The following is a 20,662-nucleotide window of genomic DNA, read 5'->3' as shown; positions in this document are numbered from 1 at the left end:
ATGCACGAGAGGGTGAGTATGGGATAGAGCCATGAGATTGTATGAGGATTGGGTTGCGTGTTAGTGGCGGGGTGAGTACTCGCGAGGTGAGTAGGTGCAGGTAAGATGAGGATGAGGTTTGAGTGGGTATGAGGGGTCATGTGACAGAGTAGTGTTGGCAGTGCCGAAGGAGATGTGGGGTGGGGGCAGTGTTGTGGCAGACGGAGTGTAGGGGAAAGACTACGTGTTCTCACTGTGGCTGACCTACTGAGGTTATTGGAGCGCCTCCTGCACTGTATGCAGGTGGGCGATATGTTGGTGGCGCAGGTGACCCCCTCTGCCACCTCGAGCCAGGCCTTCTTGGTGGCAGAGGCAGGCCGCTTCCTCCCGCCCGCCGGGAGGAAGATCTCTGTCCTCCCCCTCCTCCTCACCCCATCTAATGATACCTGGGGTGAGGCATCATTAAACTGGGAGCAGCCTTCCCCCTGGGCTGCTCCATGCTGTAATTTTTGCTGTTTGTTGCAGCATGTGTCAGTGGAGGACTGCCCCTTTAAATAGAGCGCCTCCAGCTGACAGATCTTACTGCGCATGCGCAGCCTGCCCGACGTGCAGATCAGCAGTGGGGAACCCGGAGGAGCAGGTAAGTGGATCCAATTAGTGTGTTGCCTGCTACGATCGCGCGGGCAACCCACTAATTTAACCGGGCGCGACCCGCCGAGAACCCGCACCCCTGGTAAAATCGGGCCCCAAATGTCTGTCAGTCTCCATCTGTGCATTTGAAGATCACTGACTTTAAAAAATAACAGTAGCCACGGCAATGCTAAGTTTGGAGCGTGTCTTGGCTCAGTCGGTTAATGCACTGCCCAGTGAGGGCAACAAACCAGAAAGGTCCCAGGTTTGCTCCCTGGGCTGTGCCATGTTAACTGATCTCAACCGGGGCAGTAGTGAGGGCGGTATAATTGACTTCAATACCCATGGGCTAGGGAAGGAAAAAATCAGCTCGGGTTTTCACTCTTGCTTGCTATTCAGTGCTGTCTGCTCGAAGGTACGTGTGGGTGGATGCTGCTGGGCAGTGGTTGCGTGGGCGAATAGCCTGCCACCATTTTGAAAATTACCCCCAATATCTGCTTGTCTGATATTGTGGATGAAAATCAGCAGAAAATTGGTGTGTTTCACTGAGATCGCCCTGAGCCACCTGTAATGGTCTCACTCTGCTCCCCGCTTTCATGGCTTTTGGTTGCTATCGAACACTTCTGCTGCTTTGCTCAGGGATCGAACTTTGCTGAAGGAAATAACAAGAAATGATGTCAAACAAAAGCAGCCTGTCTGCCTCGATTAAATAAATGTTATTGCCATCAGAGGCTGGAATTCCTGATTCTGTGATAGCTTTTGACATCAGGAATTCCTACCCCACTTCCCCCACAGTGTGTGAAGCAGCAGCAGCAGGTAGGACTGGAGGGGCCATAAGCTTGAACTGGGTGAAGAAGAAAGGGGGAAGCAGAATGTCTGCATGAACATGGGGGAGAGGAGGGAATGAACTGGGAACGGAGGGAAGTAAAATATCAGGGTGAACTGGGAAGAGGGTCTCTGACAATGTAACAACTTAGAAATAATTTTACAATCAGATTTGGCAAAGAGAGAAGCAATATATACCCACAATGCTTACAAACCCCTACAATTTCTGCTATAATTCTCCGCTGTACAAATGATGGATTGTTGGGTTAACTTGCAGCTTAAGTTATGATAAGTCAGTGCTCCCCGGCACTTTCTGTGTAATTACCTGTCATAGGCCAATATTCAGGGCTCTTCTTGAGTGATCAGGTGTGTCTGGGTTAAGTCAGCTTTTTTGCAGGGAGGTCAGCATGTGTACACAAGGTAGTTACCGTACAACTTACTGTTGTAAGAGTGATTTGTGGACTAGTGTGTTAGTACATCGAGTTGTAGAGATTTCTCCACGAGTCTCGTGTCTGTGACTAAAAAGGCAGCCATTTTGAGAACATTCGGGATTCCAAATTCGATACTGAGCCCTCCCTGTTGGTTTTCTTCTCGGCCTTATTTCCACGTGAGGATAATTGATCCCTAGTTTCCTCTTTGCTGTAATGTGGTGGATCTTTAATGCATCCCTTGCCTGAGGCCCTGACCCCAGCCCATTTCCTGGGGTCAGGATCTTTTATATATTGAGGGCACTAGGCCCATTTAAGCACTGCTCAGGCACCAACCTCAGCTGGATGGGAGGGAGGGAGGTGGAGTATTACTCCAGAGCGTGCTGCAGAATAGGTTAGCTGCAGTTCCAGGGAAAGATTTTTAAAACATTTTCCTCCTGCGCCTGCCAAAGATACACCACGAAGGGGAAATTTAGGCCTTGATCTTGGTGGGCCAAGTGGGCCTTGGCTTTACAGGTACCTTCTGCCATGTTAGTCCTTAAAAAATGTTACTGAGTCATTGGAGCTTGCTGAGCACTGAAAGGATTTCTACTAAATAAATGAGTCTAGATAGAACCTCTGTAGGTACCAGGATTCTTCCAATTTGGAAATGATATGGAATTTATAATGTCAAAGGAGATGTGATTCTATGTGTGAAAGTTGAAGTTCACCCTCTGCATAATTTTTCCCTCCATAAGGATATAGGCCTGGAATTTCCACGGATATTCTCCCGATCTCTTGCCGTAAGGTCAGCGGGGGACTAGTGGAACCCTCGGGAGAAACGACATAAACGACCTTAGATCACGACAATCCCCACAGAAATCCAGAGCCATACTCCTCCTCCTCAAAGAAGTCTGGGACATACCAACATATGAAAAGAAGGGTGCGAAAAGATCAGCAGGCCCATCAATGCTCACCCTGTCTGTTAGATTGTGCAACGTTGTGTACCACCTTCCCCAATTGCCAGTAACGTTAACTCCTGGGGAAGGTAAAGAAACAAGCTTGTGGCCAATTCCAGGAAAAACTCTGGGAAATTCCTCCCTGGTTCTCTAGGCAAGCTCCAAGAGACAATTGTTACCCATCGTGCATTACGAAACACCCATCCTCCAAACACGCTTCTGATAAATCATTCGACATCAGCAGATAATGCAAACAAGCGTTTTGACTGTCACTCACTGGGAAGAATCAATGGCATTCAATACACTTCTTAAAACCAGCAGTAATTGTTGAGCTGAGTGAAGATGATTCAGCCAGAGATTTGCCAAGGCTATTCCCTCAGCCAACTGATATTAAAAATGAAACAGACACATTTGAGCTGGAATTGCAACACTGACGATACCGAAGATAGAAACTCAGGGAACAAACGCGTAAAACTTTGCAACAGAAAGAATTATGAAATCGCACTTCCAATGGCAAGCCTTGTCCTCTGGAAGTGGACAATTCAGGTGTGTGCTCCCAACAATCTTCCAACATCGCACCCAATTTTTCAAAATCGCAGTCCCGAGTGCAATTTTGTATAAGCAGTCCCTATTAGAAAGCTTGAAATGCAAAAACAGGGAATAAGCCACCAGTTGGTGCACAAAAGTGGCCAGTTTTGTCCTCCTTTACTCTAAGAAAATGCCACTCCTGACAACCCATAATGATGCAGCTGGGATCAGGAACTCCATTAGCCACTGTGCCAAGAACGCTGTTTGTTGCTGGAATAAACAAATACACCTTACCATCATATCCAAACACTCTTAGGGGCCTGATGACCTTTACCCCCGGTGTGTCCATGGGAACAAGAATCATACTGTGTTGTTTGTGTCTGACAAAAATGGAAACAAATGAAGAATATGATAAATGTTCAAAAAAATATGCAATATAGATACTTTTATCAATTAAAATGTATTTTGAAATTCTGCTTACAAATCTATGGACAAATTTTATATTCCTCCTAGCCAGTGGCCGGGAATGTGAGAAGTGAAATCAGGCAGAGATTCCAGTCACCTGGCTATCCCTACCCGTTTTACACAGTGCACAATCTTCTGCCAGCTTTTTACAGCAAGAGCCTCAGTTAAATATTGAAAAAAATGGCAGTGTCAGCACAATAGGCTCCATTCTATGCTCCTCCGTTTCTAGCAGGAAGCACAGGCTGCGTACCCTTGATGCACTCCCCATGAGTGCTGCGACCTACTCTGCCCTGGTGGATTCAAGTGTCAGTCCCCGATTTTCTCACGGGGAAAGTGGTGTGCACTCAGTTCACCGTTTGAAATGGGACACTCGGGAGAACCAGCTCGGATTTTCTCATAATCAATCTAAAAAGTGGACTTCAACAGTCAGTTTCTGAGAGCTGGACTTCCAAATGTATGGGGGGTTTTTTGATAGTTTTTTTTTAGATTTTTTTTTGCCCTGTATTTTTGGTACCTACATTTTTCATTGCTCCAATTAAAAATCAAAATATTACTTTTAGTATTCCTCTTTTTTACTTGGAGAATGAGAAAGATGATGAAAGGAGAGAGTCAAGGTAGATTCGATGGCACCAGAGGCGGTTTGCCTGCACCTACCCGTACTCACCCAGCAGTATCTTCACATATCTATCACTGGCATATCTATCTGATAATGTCTGAGGAAAACTAACTTAGTTGGCTCTGCGACACCAAGATAGCAGTCAAGAGTTCTGCCGTCAGTTGGAAGACAACCTGCAGATAATCTCTGCCACGGGGATGGCATTGACAGTGGCAGTCAAGGTCACTACATGCCTGAATGTCTATGCCTCAGGCTCATTCCAAGCTATGACAGGGGACATCAGCAACATCAGTCAATCCACAGTGCACAGATGCATCAAGCAAGTCACTGATGCATTGTTCAGAAGGGTTCCAAGACAATACATCAAATAGTATTCACATAGTTATGTTTTGTGTGTCGTGGCGGTGTGTTGAAGTACATGTACGTCCGTGAAAGAGTCAGTCAATAAATGAATAACTGGAAAAGGATCGTACTAGCTCTCAGCTTCGGAGAGGCCTCCAACTTCACCCTGGCCCATTCAGCGTTCTTTGGTCCCAGGATGGCCACTATAGCCTGTTCTTAGGGACTTATAGCTATAAAGTTGCAGGGTCCTCCTCCCATTCGGGTTTGATCCCATCAGTTATGCCTTGTCCTCCAAGCAGAGAAGTACTTTTCAGCTGTTGGAAATTTGAAGAGAATGTGAATGTGGACCCTAGTGTCCGCCCTGTATTCCAGTGTGTGTGAAGAGAACACGAGTGAGAACCCGAGTGTCCGCCCTCTATTCCAGTGTGTGTGAAGAGAACACGAGTGAGAACCCGAGTGTCCGCCCTGTATTCCAGTGTGTGTGTGAAGAGAACACGAGTGAGAACCCGAGTGTCCGCCCTGTATTCCAGTGTGTGTGTGAAGAGAACACGAGTGAGAACCCGAGTGTCCGCCCTGTATTCCAGTGTGTGTGAAGAGAACACGAGTGAGAACCCTAGTGTCCGCCCAGTATTCCAGTGTGTGTGAAGAGAACACGAGTGAGAACCCTAGTGTCCGCCCTGTATTCCAGTGTGTGTGAAGAGAACACGAGTGAGAACCCTAGTGTCCGCCCTGTATTCCAGTGTGTGTGAAGAGAACACGAGTGAGAACCCGAGTGTCCGCCCTGTACTACAGTGTTTGTGAAGAGAACACGAGTGAGAACCCGAGTGTCCGCCCTGTATTCCAGTGTGTGTGAAGAGAACACGAGTGAGAACCCGAGTGTCCGCCCTGTATTCCAGTGTGTGTGAAGAGAACACGAGTGAGAACCCGAGTGTCCGCCCTGTATTCCAGTGTGTGTGAAGAGAACACGAGTGAGAACCCGAGTGTCTGCCCTGTACTCCAGTGTGTGTGAAGAGAACACGAGTGAGAACCCTAGTGTCCGCCCTGTACTCCAGTGTGTGTGAAGAGAACACGAGTGAGAACCCGAGTGTCTGCCCTGTACTCCAGTGTGTGTGAAGAGAACACGAGTGAGAACCCGAGTGTCTGCCCTGTACTCCAGTGTGTGTGAAGAGAACACGAGTGAGAACCCGAGTGTCTGCCCTGTACTCCAGTGTGTGTGAAGAGAACACGAGCGAGAACCCGAGTGTCTGCCCTGTACTCCAGTGTGTGTGAAGAGAACACGAGTGTGAACCCAAGTGTCCGCCCTGTATTCCAGTGTGTGTGAAGAGAACCTGAGTGAGAACCCTAGTGTCCGCCCTGTACTCCAGTGTGTGTGAAGAGAACACGAGTGAGAACCCTAGTGTCCGCCCTGTATTCCAGTGTGTGTGAAGAGAACACAAGTGAGAACCCGAGTGTCCGCCCTGTATTCCAGTGTGTGTGTGAGGAGAACACGAGTGAGAACCCGAGTGTCCGCCCTGTACTCCAGTGTGTGTGAAGAGAACCTGAGTAAGAACCCGAGTGTCCGCCCTGTACTCCAGTGTGTGTGAAGAGAACACGAGTGAGAACCCGAGTGTCCGCCCTGTACTCCAGTGTGTGTGAGGAGAACACGAGTGAGAACCCTAGTGTCCGCCCTGTATTCCAGTGTGTGTGAAGAGAACACGAGTGAGAACCCTAGTGTCCGCCCTGTACTCCAGTGTGTGTGAAGAGAACACGAGTGAGAACCCGAGTGACCGCCCTGTATTCCAGTGTGTGTGAAGAGAACACGAGTGAGAACCCTAGCGTCCGCCCTGTATTCCAGTGTGTGTGAAGAGAACACGAGTGAGAACCCGAGTGTCCGCCCTGTATTCCAGTGTGTGTGAAGAGAACACGAGTGAGAACCCGAGTGTCTGCCCTGTACTCCAGTGTGTGTGAAGAGAACCTGAGTGAGAACCCTAGTGTCCGCCCTGTATTCCAGTGTGTGTGAAGAGAACCTGAGTGAGAACCCTAGTGTCCGCCCTGTATTCCAGTGTGTGTGAAGAGAACACGAGTGAGAACCCTAGAGTCCGCCCTGTATTCCAGTGTGTGTGAAGAGAACACGAGTGTGAACCCTAGTGTCCGCCCTGTATTCCAGTGTGTGTGAAGAGAACACGAGTGAGAACCCGAGTGTCCGCCCTGTATTCCAGTGTGTGTGAAGAGAACACGAGTGAGAACCCGAGTGTCCGCCCTGTATTCCAGTGTGTGTGAAGAGAACACGAGTGAGAACCCGAGTGTCCGCCCTGTATTCCAGTGTGTGTGAAGAGAACACGAGTGAGAACCCGAGTGTCCGCCCTGTATTCCAGTGTGTGTGAAGAGAACCTGAGTGAGAACCCGAGTGTCCGCCCTGTACTCCAGTGTGTGTGAAGAGAACACGAGTGAGAACCCGAGTGTCCGCCCTGTATTCCAGTGTGTGTGAAGAGAACACGAGTGAGAACCCTAGTGTCCGCCCTGTACTCCAGTGTGTGTGAAGAGAACACGAGTGAGAACCCGAGTGACCGCCCTGTATTCCAGTGTGTGTGAAGAGAACACGAGTGAGAACCCTAGCGTCCGCCCTGTATTCCAGTGTGTGTGAAGAGAACACGAGTGAGAACCCGAGTGTCCGCCCTGTATTCCAGTGTGTGTGAAGAGAACACGAGTGAGAACCCGAGTGTCTGCCCTGTACTCCAGTGTGTGTGAAGAGAACCTGAGTGAGAACCCTAGTGTCCGCCCTGTATTCCAGTGTGTGTGAAGAGAACCTGAGTGAGAACCCTAGTGTCCGCCCTGTACTCCAGTGTGTGTGAAGAGAACCTGAGTGAGAACCCTAGTGTCCGCCCTGTATTCCAGTGTGTGTGAAGAGAACACGAGTGAGAACCCTAGAGTCCGCCCTGTATTCCAGTGTGTGTGAAGAGAACACGAGTGTGAACCCTAGTGTCCGCCCTGTATTCCAGTGTGTGTGAAGAGAACACGAGTGAGAACCCGAGTGTCCGCCCTGTATTCCAGTGTGTGTGAAGAGAACACGAGTGAGAACCCGAGTGTCCGCCCTGTATTCCAGTGTGTGTGAAGAGAACACGAGTGAGAACCCGAGTGTCCGCCCTGTATTCCAGTGTGTGTGAAGAGAACACGAGTGAGAACCCGAGTGTCCGCCCTGTATTCCAGTGTGTGTGAAGAGAACACGAGTGAGAACCCGAGTGTCCGCCCTGTATTCCAGTGTGTGTGAAGAGAACACGAGTGAGAACTCGAGTGTCCGCCCTGTATTCCAGTGTGTGCGAAGAGAACACGAGTGAGAACCCTAGTGTCCGCCCTGTATTCCAGTGTGTGTGAAGAGAACACGAGTGAGAACCCGAGTGTCCGCCCTGTATTCCAGTGTGTGTGAAGAGAACACGAGTGTGGACCCTAGTGTCCGCCCTGTATTCCAGTGTGTGTGTGAAGAGAACACGAGTGAGAACCCGAGTGTCCGCCCTGTATTCCAGTGTGTGTGAAGAGAACACGAGTGAGAACCCGAGTGTCCGCCCTGTATTCCAGTGTGTGTGAAGAGAACGAGTGAGAACCCTAGTGACCGCCCTGTACTCCAGTGTGTGTGAAGAGAACCTGAGTGAGAACCCTAGTGTCCGCCCTGTATTCCAGTGTGTGTGAAGAGAACACAAGTGAGAACCCGAGTGTCCGCCCTGTATTCCAGTGTGTGTGTGAGGAGAACACGAGTGAGAACCCGAGTGTCCGCCCTGTACTCCAGTGTGTGTGAAGAGAACACGAGTGAGAACCCGAGTGTCCGCCCTGTATTCCAGTGTGTGAAGAGAACACGAGTGAGAACCCGAGTGTCCGCCCTGTACTCCAGTGTGTGTGAAGAGAACACGAGTGAGAACCCGAGTGTCCGCCCTGTATTCCAGTGTGTGTGAAGAGAACACGAGTGAGAACCCTAGTGTCCGCCCTGTACTCCAGTGTGTGTGAAGAGAACACGAGTGAGAACCCGAGTGTCCGCCCTGTATTCCAGTGTGTGTGAAGAGAACACGAGTGAGAACCCTAGTGTCCGCCCTGTACTCCAGTGTGTGTGAAGAGAACACGAGTGAGAACCCGAGTGACCGCCCTGTATTCCAGTGTGTGTGAAGAGAACACGAGTGAGAACCCTAGCGTCCGCCCTGTATTCCAGTGTGTGTGAAGAGAACACGAGTGAGAACCCGAGTGTCCGCCCTGTATTCCAGTGTGTGTGAAGAGAACACGAGTGAGAACCCGAGTGTCTGCCCTGTACTCCAGTGTGTGTGAAGAGAACCTGAGTGAGAACCCTAGTGTCCGCCCTGTATTCCAGTGTGTGTGAAGAGAACCTGAGTGAGAACCCTAGTGTCCGCCCTGTACTCCAGTGTGTGTGAAGAGAACCTGAGTGAGAACCCTAGTGTCCGCCCTGTATTCCAGTGTGTGTGAAGAGAACACGAGTGAGAACCCTAGTGTCCGCCCTGTATTCCAGTGTGTGTGAAGAGAACACGAGTGAGAACCCGAGTGTCTGCCCTGTACTCCAGTGTGTGTGAAGAGAACACGAGTGAGAACCCTAGTGTCCGCCCTGTATTCCAGTGTGTGTGAAGAGAACACGAGTGAGAACCCGAGTGTCTGCCCTGTACTCCAGTGTGTGTGAAGAGAACCTGAGTGAGAACCCTAGTGTCCGCCCTGTATTCCAGTGTGTGTGAAGAGAACCTGAGTGAGAACCCTAGTGTCCGCCCTGTACTCCAGTGTGTGTGAAGAGAACCTGAGTGAGAACCCTAGTGTCCGCCCTGTATTCCAGTGTGTGTGAAGAGAACACGAGTGAGAACCCGAGTGTCCGCCCTGTATTCCAGTGTGTGTGAAGAGAACACGAGTGAGAACCCGAGTGTCCGCCCTGTATTCCAGTGTGTGTGAAGAGAACACGAGTGAGAACCCGAGTGTCCGCCCTGTACTCCAGTGTGTGTGAAGAGAACACGAGTGAGAACCCGAGTGTCCGCCCTGTATTCCAGTGTGTGAAGAGAACACGAGTGAGAACCCGAGTGTCCGCCCTGTACTCCAGTGTGTGTGAAGAGAACACGAGTGAGAACCCGAGTGTCCGCCCTGTATTCCAGTGTGTGAAGAGAACACGAGTGAGAACCCGAGTGTCCGCCCTGTACTCCAGTGTGTGTGAAGAGAACACGAGTGAGAACCCTCGTGTCCGCCCTGTACTCCAGTGTGTGTGAAGAGAACACGAGTGAGAACCCGAGTGACCGCCCTGTATTCCAGTGTGTGTGAAGAGAACACGAGTGAGAACCCGAGTGTCCGCCCTGTATTCCAGTGTGTGTGAAGAGAACACGAGTGAGAACCCGAGTGTCCGCCCTGTATTCCAGTGTGTGTGAAGAGAACACGAGTGAGAACCCGAGTGTCCGCCCTGTATTCCAGTGTGTGTGAAGAGAACACGAGTGAGAACCCGAGTGTCCGCCCTGTATTCCAGTGTGTGTGAAGAGAACACGAGTGAGAACCCGAGTGTCCGCCCTGTATTCCAGTGTGTGTGAAGAGAACACGAGTGAGAACCCTAGTGTCCGCCCTGTATTCCAGTGTGTGTGAAGAGAACACGAGTGAGAACCCGAGTGTCCGCCCTGTATTCCAGTGTGTGTGAAGAGAACACGAGTGTGGACCCTAGTGTCCGCCCTGTATTCCAGTGTGTGTGTGAAGAGAACACGAGTGAGAACCCGAGTGTCCGCCCTGTATTCCAGTGTGTGTGAAGAGAACACGAGTGAGAACCCTAGTGTCCGCCCTGTATTCCAGTGTGTGTGAAGAGAACGAGTGAGAACCCTAGTGTCCGCCCTGTACTCCAGTGTGTGTGAAGAGAACACGAGTGAGAACCCGAGTGTCCGCCCTGTATTCCAGTGTGTGTGAAGAGAACACGAGTGAGAACCCGAGTGTCCGCCCTGTATTCCAGTGTGTGTGTGAGGAGAACACGAGTGAGAACCCGAGTGTCCGCCCTGTATTCCAGTGTGTGTGAAGAGAACACGAGTGAGAACCCGAGCGTCCGCCCTCTATTCCAGTGTGTGTGTGAAGAGAACACGAGTGAGAACCCTAGTGTCCGCCCTGTATTCCAGTGTGTGTGAAGAGAACCTGAGTGAGAACCCGAGTGTCCGCCCTGGACTCCAGTGTGTGTGAAGAGAACACGAGTGAGAACCCGAGTGTCCGCCCTGTACTCCAGTGTGTGTGAAGAGAACACGAGTGAGAACCCGAGTGACCGCCCTGTATTCCAGTGTGTGTGAAGAGAACACGAGTGAGAACCCTAGCGTCCGCCCTGTATTCCAGTGTGTGTGAAGAGAACACGAGTGAGAACCCGAGTGTCCGCCCTGTATTCCAGTGTGTGTGAAGAGAACACGAGTGAGAACCCGAGTGTCCGCCCTGTATTCCAGTGTGTGTGAAGAGAACACGAGTGTGGACCCTAGTGTCCGCCCTGTATTCCAGTGTGTGTGTGAAGAGAACACGAGTGAGAACCCGAGTGTCCGCCCTGTATTCCAGTGTGTGTGAAGAGAACACGAGTGAGAACCCGAGTGTCCGCCCTGTATTCCAGTGTGTGTGAAGAGAACACGAGTGAGAACCCGAGCGTCCGCCCTGTATTCCAGTGTGTGTGAAGAGAACACGAGTGAGAACCCGAGTGTCCGCCCTGTATTCCAGTGTGTGTGAAGAGAACACGAGTGAGAACCCGAGTGTCCGCCCTGTACTCCAGTGTGTGTGAAGAGAACACGAGTGAGAACCCGAGTGTCCGCCCTGTATTCCAGTGTGTGTGAAGAGAACACGAGTGAGAACCCTAGCGTCCGCACTGTATTCCAGTGTGTGTGAAGAGAACACGAGTGAGAACCCTAGTGTCCGCCCTGTATTCCAGTGTGTGTGAAGAGAACACGAGTGAGAACCCGAGTGTCCGCCCTGTATTCCAGTGTGTGTGAAGAGAACACGAGTGAGAACCCGAGTGTCCGCCCTGTATTCCAGTGTGTGTGAAGAGAACACGAGTGAGAACCCGAGTGTCCGCCCTGTACTCCAGTGTGTGTGAAGAGAACACGAGTGAGAACCCGAGTGTCCGCCCTGTATTCCAGTGTGTGTGAAGAGAACACGAGTGAGAACCCTAGTGTCCGCCCTGTATTCCAGTGTGTGTGAAGAGAACACGAGTGAGAACCCTAGTGTCCGCCCTGTATTCCAGTGTGTGAAGAGAACACGAGTGAGAACCCGAGTGTCCGCCCTGTATTCCAGTGTGTGTGATGAGAACCTGAGTGAGAACCCTAGTGTCCGCCCTGTATTCCAGTGTGTGTGAAGAGAACACGAGTGAGAACCCGAGCGTCCGCCCTGTATTCCAGTGTGTGTGAAGAGAACCTGAGTGAGAACCCTCGTGTCCGCCCTGTATTCCAGTGTGTGTGAAGAGAACACGAGTGAGAACCCGAGTGTTCGCCCCGTATTCCAGTGTGTGTGAAGAGAACACGAGTGAGAACCCGAGTGTCCGCCCTGTATTCCAGTGTGTGTGAAGAGAACACGAGTGAGAACCCGAGCGTCCGCCCTGTATTCCAGTGTGTGTGAAGAGAACACGAGTGAGAACCCGAGTGTCCGCCCTGTATTCCAGTGTGTGTGAAGAGAACACGAGTGAGAACCCTAGTGTCCGCCCTGTATTCCAGTGTGTGTGAAGAGAACACGAGTGAGAACCCGAGTGTCCGCCCTGTATTCCAGTGTGTGTGAAGAGAACACGAGTGAGAACCCTAGTGTCCGCCCTGTATTCCAGTGTGTGTGAAGAGAACACGAGTGAGAACCCTAGTGTCCGCCCTGTATTCCAGTGTGTGTGAAGAGAACACGAGTGAGAACCTGAGTGTCCGCCCTGTATTCCAGTGTGTGTGAAGAGAACACGAGTGAGAACCCGAGTGTCCGCCCTGTATTCCAGTGTGTGTGAAGAGAACACGAGTGAGAACCCGAGTGTCCGCCCTGTATTCCAGTGTGTGTGAAGAGAACACGAGTGAGAACCCGAGTGTCCGCCCTGTATTCCAGTGTGTGTGAAGAGAACACGAGTGAGAACCCTAGTGTCCGCCCTGTATTCCAGTGTGTGTGAAGAGAACGAGTGTGGACCCTAGTGTCCGCCCTGTACTCCAGTGTGTGTGAAGAGAACACGAGTGAGAACCCAAGTGTCCGCCCTGTATACTAGTGTGTGTGAAGAGAACACGAGTGAGAACCCTAGTGTCCGCCCTGTATTCCAGTGTGTGTGTGAAGAGAACACGAGTGAGAACCCTAGTGTCCGCCCTGTACTCCAGTGTGTGTGAAGAGAACACGAGTGAGAACCCTAGTGTCCGCCCTGTATTCCAGTGTGTGTGAAGAGAACACGAGTGAGAACCCGAGTGTCCGCCCTGTATTCCAGTGTGTGTGAAGAGAACACGAGTGAGAACCCGAGTGTCCGCCCTGTATTCCAGTGTGTGTGAAGAGAACACGAGTGAGAACCCGAGTGTCCGCCCTGTATTCCAGTGTGTGTGAAGAGAACACGAGTGAGAACCCGAGTGTCCGCCCTGTATTCCAGTGTGTGTGAAGAGAACACGAGTGAGAACCCGAGTGTCCGCCCTGTATTCCAGTGTGTGTGAAGAGAACACGAGTGTGGACACTAGTGTCCGCCCTGTATTCCAGTGTGTGTGAAGAGAACACGAGTGAGAACCTGAGTGTCCGCCCTGTACTCCAGTGTGTGTGAAGAGAACACGAGTGAGAACCCGAGTGTCCGCCCTGTATTCCAGTGTGTGTGAAGAGAACACGAGTGAGAACCCGAGTGTCCGCCCTGTATTCCAGTGTGTGTGAAGAGAACACGAGTGAGAACCCTAGTGTCCGCCCTGTATTCCAGTGTGTGTGAAGAGAACACGAGTGAGAACCCGAGCGTCCGCCCTGTATTCCAGTGTGTGTGAAGAGAACACGAGTGAGAACCCTAGTGTCCGCCCTGTATTCCAGTGTGTGTGAAGAGAACACGAGTGAGAACCCTAGCGTCCGCCCTGTATTCCAGTGTGTGTGAAGAGAACACGAGTGAGAACCCTAGTGTCCGCCCTGTATTCCAGTGTGTGTGAAGAGAACACGAGTGAGAACCCGAGTGTCCGCCCTGTATTCCAGTGTGTGTGAAGAGAACACGAGTGAGAACCCGAGTGTCCGCCCTGTACTCCAGTGTGTGTGAAGAGAACACGAGTGAGAACCCGAGTGTCCGCCCTGTACTCCAGTGTGTGTGAAGAGAACACGAGTGAGAACCCTAGTGTCCGCCCTGTGTTCCAGTGTGTGTGAAGAGAACCTGAGTGAGAACCCGAGTGTCCGCCCTGTATTCCAGTGTGTGTGAAGAGAACACGAGTGAGAACCCGAGTGTCCGCCCTGTATTCCAGTGTGTGTGAAGAGAACACGAGTGAGAACCCGAGTGTCCGCCCTGTATTCCAGTGTGTGTGAAGAGAACACGAGTGAGAACCCGAGTGTCCGCCCTGTATTCCAGTGTGTGTGAAGAGAACACGAGTGAGAACCCGAGTGTCCGCCCTGTATTCCAGTGTGTGTGAAGAGAACACGAGTGAGAACCCTAGTGTCCGCCCTGTATTCCAGTGTTTGTGAAGAGAACACGAGTGAGAACCCGAGTGTCCGCCCTGTATTCCAGTGTGTGTGAAGAGAACACGCGTGAGAACCCGAGTGTCCGCCCTGTATTCCAGTGTGTGTGAAGAGAACACGAGTGAGAACCCGAGTGTCCGCCCTGTATTCCAGTGTGTGTGAAGAGAACACGAGTGAGAACCCGAGCGTCCGCCCTCTATTCCAGTGTGTGTGTGAAGAGAACCTGAGTGAGAACCCGAGTGTCCGCCCTGTACTCCAGTGTGTGTGAAGAGAACACGAGTGAGAACCCGAGTGTCCGCCCTATGTTCCAGTGTGTGTGAAGAGAACACGAGTGAGAACCCGAGTGTCCGCCCTGTATTCCAGTGTGTGTGAAGAGAACCTGAGTGAGAACCCGAGTGTCCGCCCTGTATTCCAGTGTGTGTGAAGAGAACACGAGTGAGAACCCGAGTGTCCGCCCTGTATTCCAGTGTGTGTGAAGAGAACACGAGTGAGAACCCTCGTGTCCGCCCTATGTTCCAGTGTGTGTGAAGAGAACCTGAGTGAGAACCCGAGTGTCCGCCCTGTATTCCAGTGTGTGTGAAGAGAACACGAGTGAGAACCCGAGTGTCCGCCCTGTATTCCAGTGTGTGAAGAGAACACGAGTGAGAACCCGAGTGTCCGCCCTGTATTCCAGTGTGTGTGTGAAGAGAACACGAGTGTGAACCCGAGTGTCCGCCCTGTATTTCAGTGTGTGTGAAGAGAACACGAGTGAGAACCCGAGTGTCCGCCCTGTATTCCAGTGTGTGTGTGAAGAGAACACGAGTGTGAACCCTAGTGTCCGCCCTGTATTCCAGTGTGTGTGAAGAGAACACGAGTGTGAACCCTAGTGTCCGCCCTGTATTACAGTGTGTGTGAAGAGAACACGAGTGAGAACCCGAGTGTCCGCCCTGTATTCCAGTGTGTGTGAAGAGAACACGAGTGAGAACCCGAGTGTCCGCCCTGTATTCCAGTGTGTGTGAAGAGAACACGAGTGAGAACCCTAGAGTCCGCCCTGTATTCCAGTGTGTGTGAAGAGAACACGAGTGAGAACCCTAGTGTCCGCCCTGTATTCCAGTGTGTGTGAAGAGAACACGAGTGAGAACCCGAGTGTCCGCCCTGTATTCCAGTGTGTGTGAAGAGAACACGAGTGAGAACCCGAGTGTCCGCCCTGTACTCCAGTGTGTGTGAAGAGAACACGAGTGAGAACCCTAGAGTCCGCCCTGTATTCCAGTGTGTGTGAAGAGAACACGAGTGAGAACCCGAGTGTCCGCCCTGTACTCCAGTGTGTGTGAAGAGAACACGAGTGAGAACCCTAGAGTCCGCCCTGTATTCCAGTGTGTGTGAAGAGAACACGAGTGAGAACCCTAGTGTCCGCCCTGTACTCCAGTGTGTGTGAAGAGAACACGAGTGAGAACCCTAGTGTCCGCCCTGTATTCCAGTGTGTGTGAAGAGAACCTGAGTGAGAACCCTAGTGTCCGCCCTGTATTCCAGTGTGTGTGTGAAGAGAACACGAGTGAGAACCCGAGTGTCCGCCCTGTATTCCAGTGTGTGTGTGAAGAGAACACGAGTGAGAACCCGAGTGTCCGCCCTGTACTCCAGTGTGTGTGAAGAGAACACGAGTGAGAACCCGAGTGTCCGCCCTGTATTCCAGTGTGTGTGAAGAGAACACGAGTGAGAACCCGAGTGTCCGCCCTGTACTCCAGTGTGTGTGAAGAGAACACGAGTGAGAACCCTAGTCTCCGCCCTGTATTCCAGTGTGTGTGAAGAGAACACGAGTGAGAACCCTAGTGTCCGCCCTGTATTCCAGTGTGTGTGAAGAGAACACGAGTGAGAACCCGAGTGTCCGCCCTGTATTCCAGTGTGTGTGAAGAGAACCTGAGTGAGAACCCGAGTGTCCGCCCTGTATTCCAGTGTGTGTGAAGAGAACACGAGTGAGAACCCTAGAGTCCGCCCTGTATTCCAGTGTGTGTGAAGAGAACACGAGTGAGAACCCGAGTGTCCGCCCTCTATTCCAGCTTATGTGTGAGTCAATGAATATGAACCATGCAGCTACGTTTATGTTGTAAGCCTGCTTTGTGGATTCACCTTTCCAAATGCAAATGTGTCAATAGTTCCCATTTTAAGTGGCAGTAAGGAGTGCCCTGCTGCAGTGTTGGCCTGCAGGTGAAGCTTTGAAAGAGCTGTAATGTGTTCTGAGGGCTCAGCGTGTAACCTCAGTCGTAGTGCTACAAGTTGAGAGGAAACTCTTTGCGGCATGTGTACTGGCTATGGGGAAAGACCTCCTAACCTTACCTTAGCAGACTTCCTGAGGACATTACTATTGTTATATCTATTGCTCCTTTGTCCTTTGGGTGGTGGATACAGCACTAACTTGTGGCACCACCTCCTTTCAAGTTGAGTGCACACATTTGTGCAGACCCTGTCAGGGTAACCCTTTCTTACCTACACTTATCGGAACATAGGAACAGGAGTAGGCCATTCAGCACCTCGTGCCTGCTCCGCCATTTGATAAGATCATGGCTGATCTGTGATCTAACTCCATATACCTGCCTTTGGCCCATATCCCTTAATACCTTTGGTTGCCAAAAAGCTATCTATCTCAGATTTAAATTTAGCAATTGAGCTAGTATCAATTGCCGTTTGTGGAAGAGAGTTCCAAACTTCTACAACCCTTTGTGTGTAGAAATGTTTTCTAATCTCGCTCCTGAAAGGTCTGGCTCTAATTTTTAGACTGTGCCCCCTACTCCTAGAATCCCCAACCAGCGGTAATAGTCTTTCTCTATCCACCCTATCTGTTCCCTTAATATCTTATATATCCTGCAAAAGCAACTCCAATGCAGCAGATGGAAAGGGAGGTGTTCTGTAACATTCTCCAGCCAACTGTACTTTAGCATCAGGACTGGAAAATAACCCGTTTAGTGTGTTAAAACTTAATTGGACCAAATGCCGATTTTTTTTTCTTACCTTGGAAAATGTTTATTTTCAGTCTTGCCCATTACAATAGCTATTTTACAATTTGGGTTCCCTGCTCCTGTAAAAGAAGAGAAATAAGCAAATAAAGATAAATCCAAATTTGGTGCCGTGGTACTGCAAAATCTGGTGTATAAATCATAAGCGTAGTTACATCCTCTCAATGTGAGGGAGAAACTTACACACTGGTATGAATTATTATGGTGCATCTTCCGATTGGTGAAGTTCATGTATGAATACTTAAACGCACTCAGTCTACATTTCTGTGTATATCATTGTTACACGAAGCAGAAAAGTGCATTTAATGATATTTAAGATTAAGACATCAGTCGCCAGAATAGTCAATATCCATTATCAGCAGTCATTTTGCAATTTCATTTGTGTTTGTTCCTATTCTCAGGTCCACCCACATCACACACCATTTACGGCCAAGGGGCAGGCAGGTGGCCCTGAATCAACTATCAGCAGGCTCAGGGATGAGCCCCCCGATGCTTCATTCTCCTCCATACCCTACCCGTGAAAAAGAGCTTGGCCTTAGCCTGGTACCTCCCTAAACCAACATGACTGAGATCAAGGACACAACACAGTGTTATTGGGGGGGGGGGTTGCGGGCCCAAACCTTTTCTCAGCATTCTAAACCTCATCGACACATGGTGCCAAAGTGTCGTCCCACTGTGCTGTAAAGCCCTTTGTAACTTTCAAACTATCAATACCTTTTCAATCATATAACGTGGAAAAATAATTCTATGAGAATCAGATACATTTTATTAACTCGAACCATGACCACTGAATAAACAAAATAGTAATACTGCAATATTCTTTAATTAGGCATTCTATTTTAGTTCACAGTCTAGATTGGAATTCTACCCCCTCATATCCCCAGCTGTATCACTTTAGATACACACACACACACACACACACACAGAGTATTTGGCCTGCTTTAGGTTCCAAGTGTCCCCCACAGCCTGCATTGTTCCTGCCTGAGTGCTGGGAGACACCAGATGATCACAGACCTCTGTCAATGCCAGTCGCCAGCCTGATCTCACCACATCAAGTCATATGTAAGAAGGAGAACCATAGCAGTCTGTGGCCCAACACATTAGTTCACCAGCATGCTGATACCCACCAGTTCCCCCCACCACCACCGCCCTCAGCCATCTTCTCAACTGTCCATCCCCCAGCTACCTTTGAATCCATTGTGGTTAAGTCAAAATTGGAAGTGGAAAATTACATTTTCAGTTTTGTTCCAGTATTCCAACACTTTTAATAGAATTTGACCAAAGATGCAAAATAAGGCAATGCCTGAACAGGTTTACACGGCATGAAATTGGAGGTATTTTCCAAGTACCGACTGGGAATGGGAGCCTCAACCGCTGTGCACCCATGATTATCTTATGTGAGCTGGCAGTGGGCAAGGTGCCCCCTCACCAGCATGTACTCGGAGAATTATCCCCTTTAACCTGTACATGCAAACTGTAGAACTTTACTGATGATCTGGTGCCAGGACATTACTCAGTTTGTAGGTATTGGCTGATATATTCATATCCATTGCCATATTAAAGGAAACTTACGGTCAGAAAATTGTGTATCAGACATCGGTATCCCTGCCAGAAATAATGGAACTTGTTGTGCTCCCAACTGCAGCTCACATTTTACATTATGGCAATCAAGTCTATGGTGCGTTTAGCTAAAGTCTAACAAAATAATAATCCCTTTGTACGACAGGTCCTGGTTTGACACTGATGCCTGCTTTGGAGCTGAGTGAAGCAGCAGCACCACATTATATTTCCATTTTACACTGTTCCCATGTGTGCATAAACAAATTCAGTATGTCTCTAATCAACGTACAAATGATTGCGACATTTCTAAGATTCGAACCTGACAGGACTTGCATTTTAGCCAAGTGCTGACTGTACTGATCGCCTGGGAACTACAACATACTGGGGGTGGGCTGGGGTGAAGCTGTTGGCCTCTCTGAAGCTCAGGGTGAATTGGCCCTATTCTAACTCCCTTTTGCAATTATACTGTAGATACTGGTTTGACACTTAATAACATAGAAACATAGAAAATAGGAGCAAGAGTAGGCCATTCAGCCCTTCGGGCCTGCTCCGCCATTCAAAATGATCATGGCTGATCTTCTAACTCAGTACCCAGTTCCTGCTTTTTCTCCATATCCCTTGATCCCTTTAGCATTAAGAAATATATCTATCTCCTTCTTGAATACATCTAATCACTTGGCCTCCACTACCTTCTGTGGTAGAGAATTCCACAGGTTCACCACCCTCTGAGTAAAGAAATTTCTCCTCACCTCGGTTCTAAATGGCATACCCCTTATCCTGGGACTGTGACCCCTGGTTCTGGACTCCCCAGCCATCGGGAACATCCTCTCTGCATCTAGTCTGTCTAGTCCTATTAGAGTTTTATATGTTTCGATGAGATTACCTCTCATTCTTCTAAACTCTAGTGAATATAGGCCTAGTCAACCCAATCTCTCCTCATAAGACAGTCCTGCCATCCCAGGAATCAGTCTGGTAAACCTTCGTTGCACTCCCTCCATGGCAAGGACATCCATCCTCAGATAAGGAGACCAAAACTGCACACAATACTCCAGATGTGGTCACACCAAGGCCCTGTATAACTGCAGTAAGATATCCCTGCTCCTGTACTCAAATCCTCTTGCAATGAAGGCCAACTTACCATTTGCCTTCCTAACTACTTGCTACACCTGAATGCTCGCTTTCAGCGACTGGTGTACAAGGACACCCAGGTCTCGTTGCACCTCCCCTTTTCCCAATCTATCATCATTCAGATAATAATCTGCCTTTCTGATTTTACAACCAAAGTGGATAACCTCACATTTATCCATGTTATACTGCATCTGCCATGTTCTTGCCCACTCACCCAACTTGTCTAAATCACATTGGAGCCTCTTTGCATCCTCCTCACAGCCCACCCCAGCTTTGTGTCGTCTGCAAACTTGGAAATGTTACATTTAGTTCCCTCATCCAAATTATTGATATATATTGTGAATAGCTGGGGCCCAAGCACTGATCCCTGTGGTACCCCACTAGTCACTGCCTGCCACCCGGAAAAAGACCCGTTTATTCCTACTCTCTGCTTCCTGTCTGTCAACCAATTCTCAATCCATGCCAGTATATTCCCCCCAATTCCATGTGCTTTAATTTTGCACACTAACCTCTTGTGTGGGACCTTATCAAAAGCCTTCTGAAAATCCAAGTACACCACATCCACTGGTTCTCCCCTATCTATTCTACTAGTTACATCCTCAAAAAACTCCAGTACATTTGTTAAGCATGATTTCCCTTTCATAAACCCAT

At 49.7% G+C, this 20,662-nt stretch overlaps 1 protein-coding gene across 1 annotated transcript in view; it reads right to left on the bottom strand.

The window, feature by feature from the left end:
* The window catches only part of acad11 (acyl-CoA dehydrogenase family, member 11), a 172,370-nt gene that overhangs the window by 37,089 nt on the left and 114,619 nt on the right, over nucleotides 1-20,662 (bottom strand). Inside the window, exons 14-15 of the mRNA XM_068001800.1 lie at nucleotides 17,319-17,385; nucleotides 3,623-3,708 (exon numbers count right to left, since the gene is read on the bottom strand). Of these exons, the coding sequence (XP_067857901.1) occupies nucleotides 3,623-3,708; nucleotides 17,319-17,385 (153 nt within the window). The remainder of the gene's footprint in view (nucleotides 1-3,622; nucleotides 3,709-17,318; nucleotides 17,386-20,662) is intronic.

This window comes from Heptranchias perlo, chromosome 2 (genome assembly GCF_035084215.1).
Source record: "Heptranchias perlo isolate sHepPer1 chromosome 2, sHepPer1.hap1, whole genome shotgun sequence".
Lineage (NCBI taxonomy): Eukaryota > Metazoa > Chordata > Chondrichthyes > Hexanchiformes > Hexanchidae > Heptranchias > Heptranchias perlo.
Note: the sequence above shows the minus strand (reverse complement) of the source record. Positions and strands in the feature narration are given on the sequence as shown.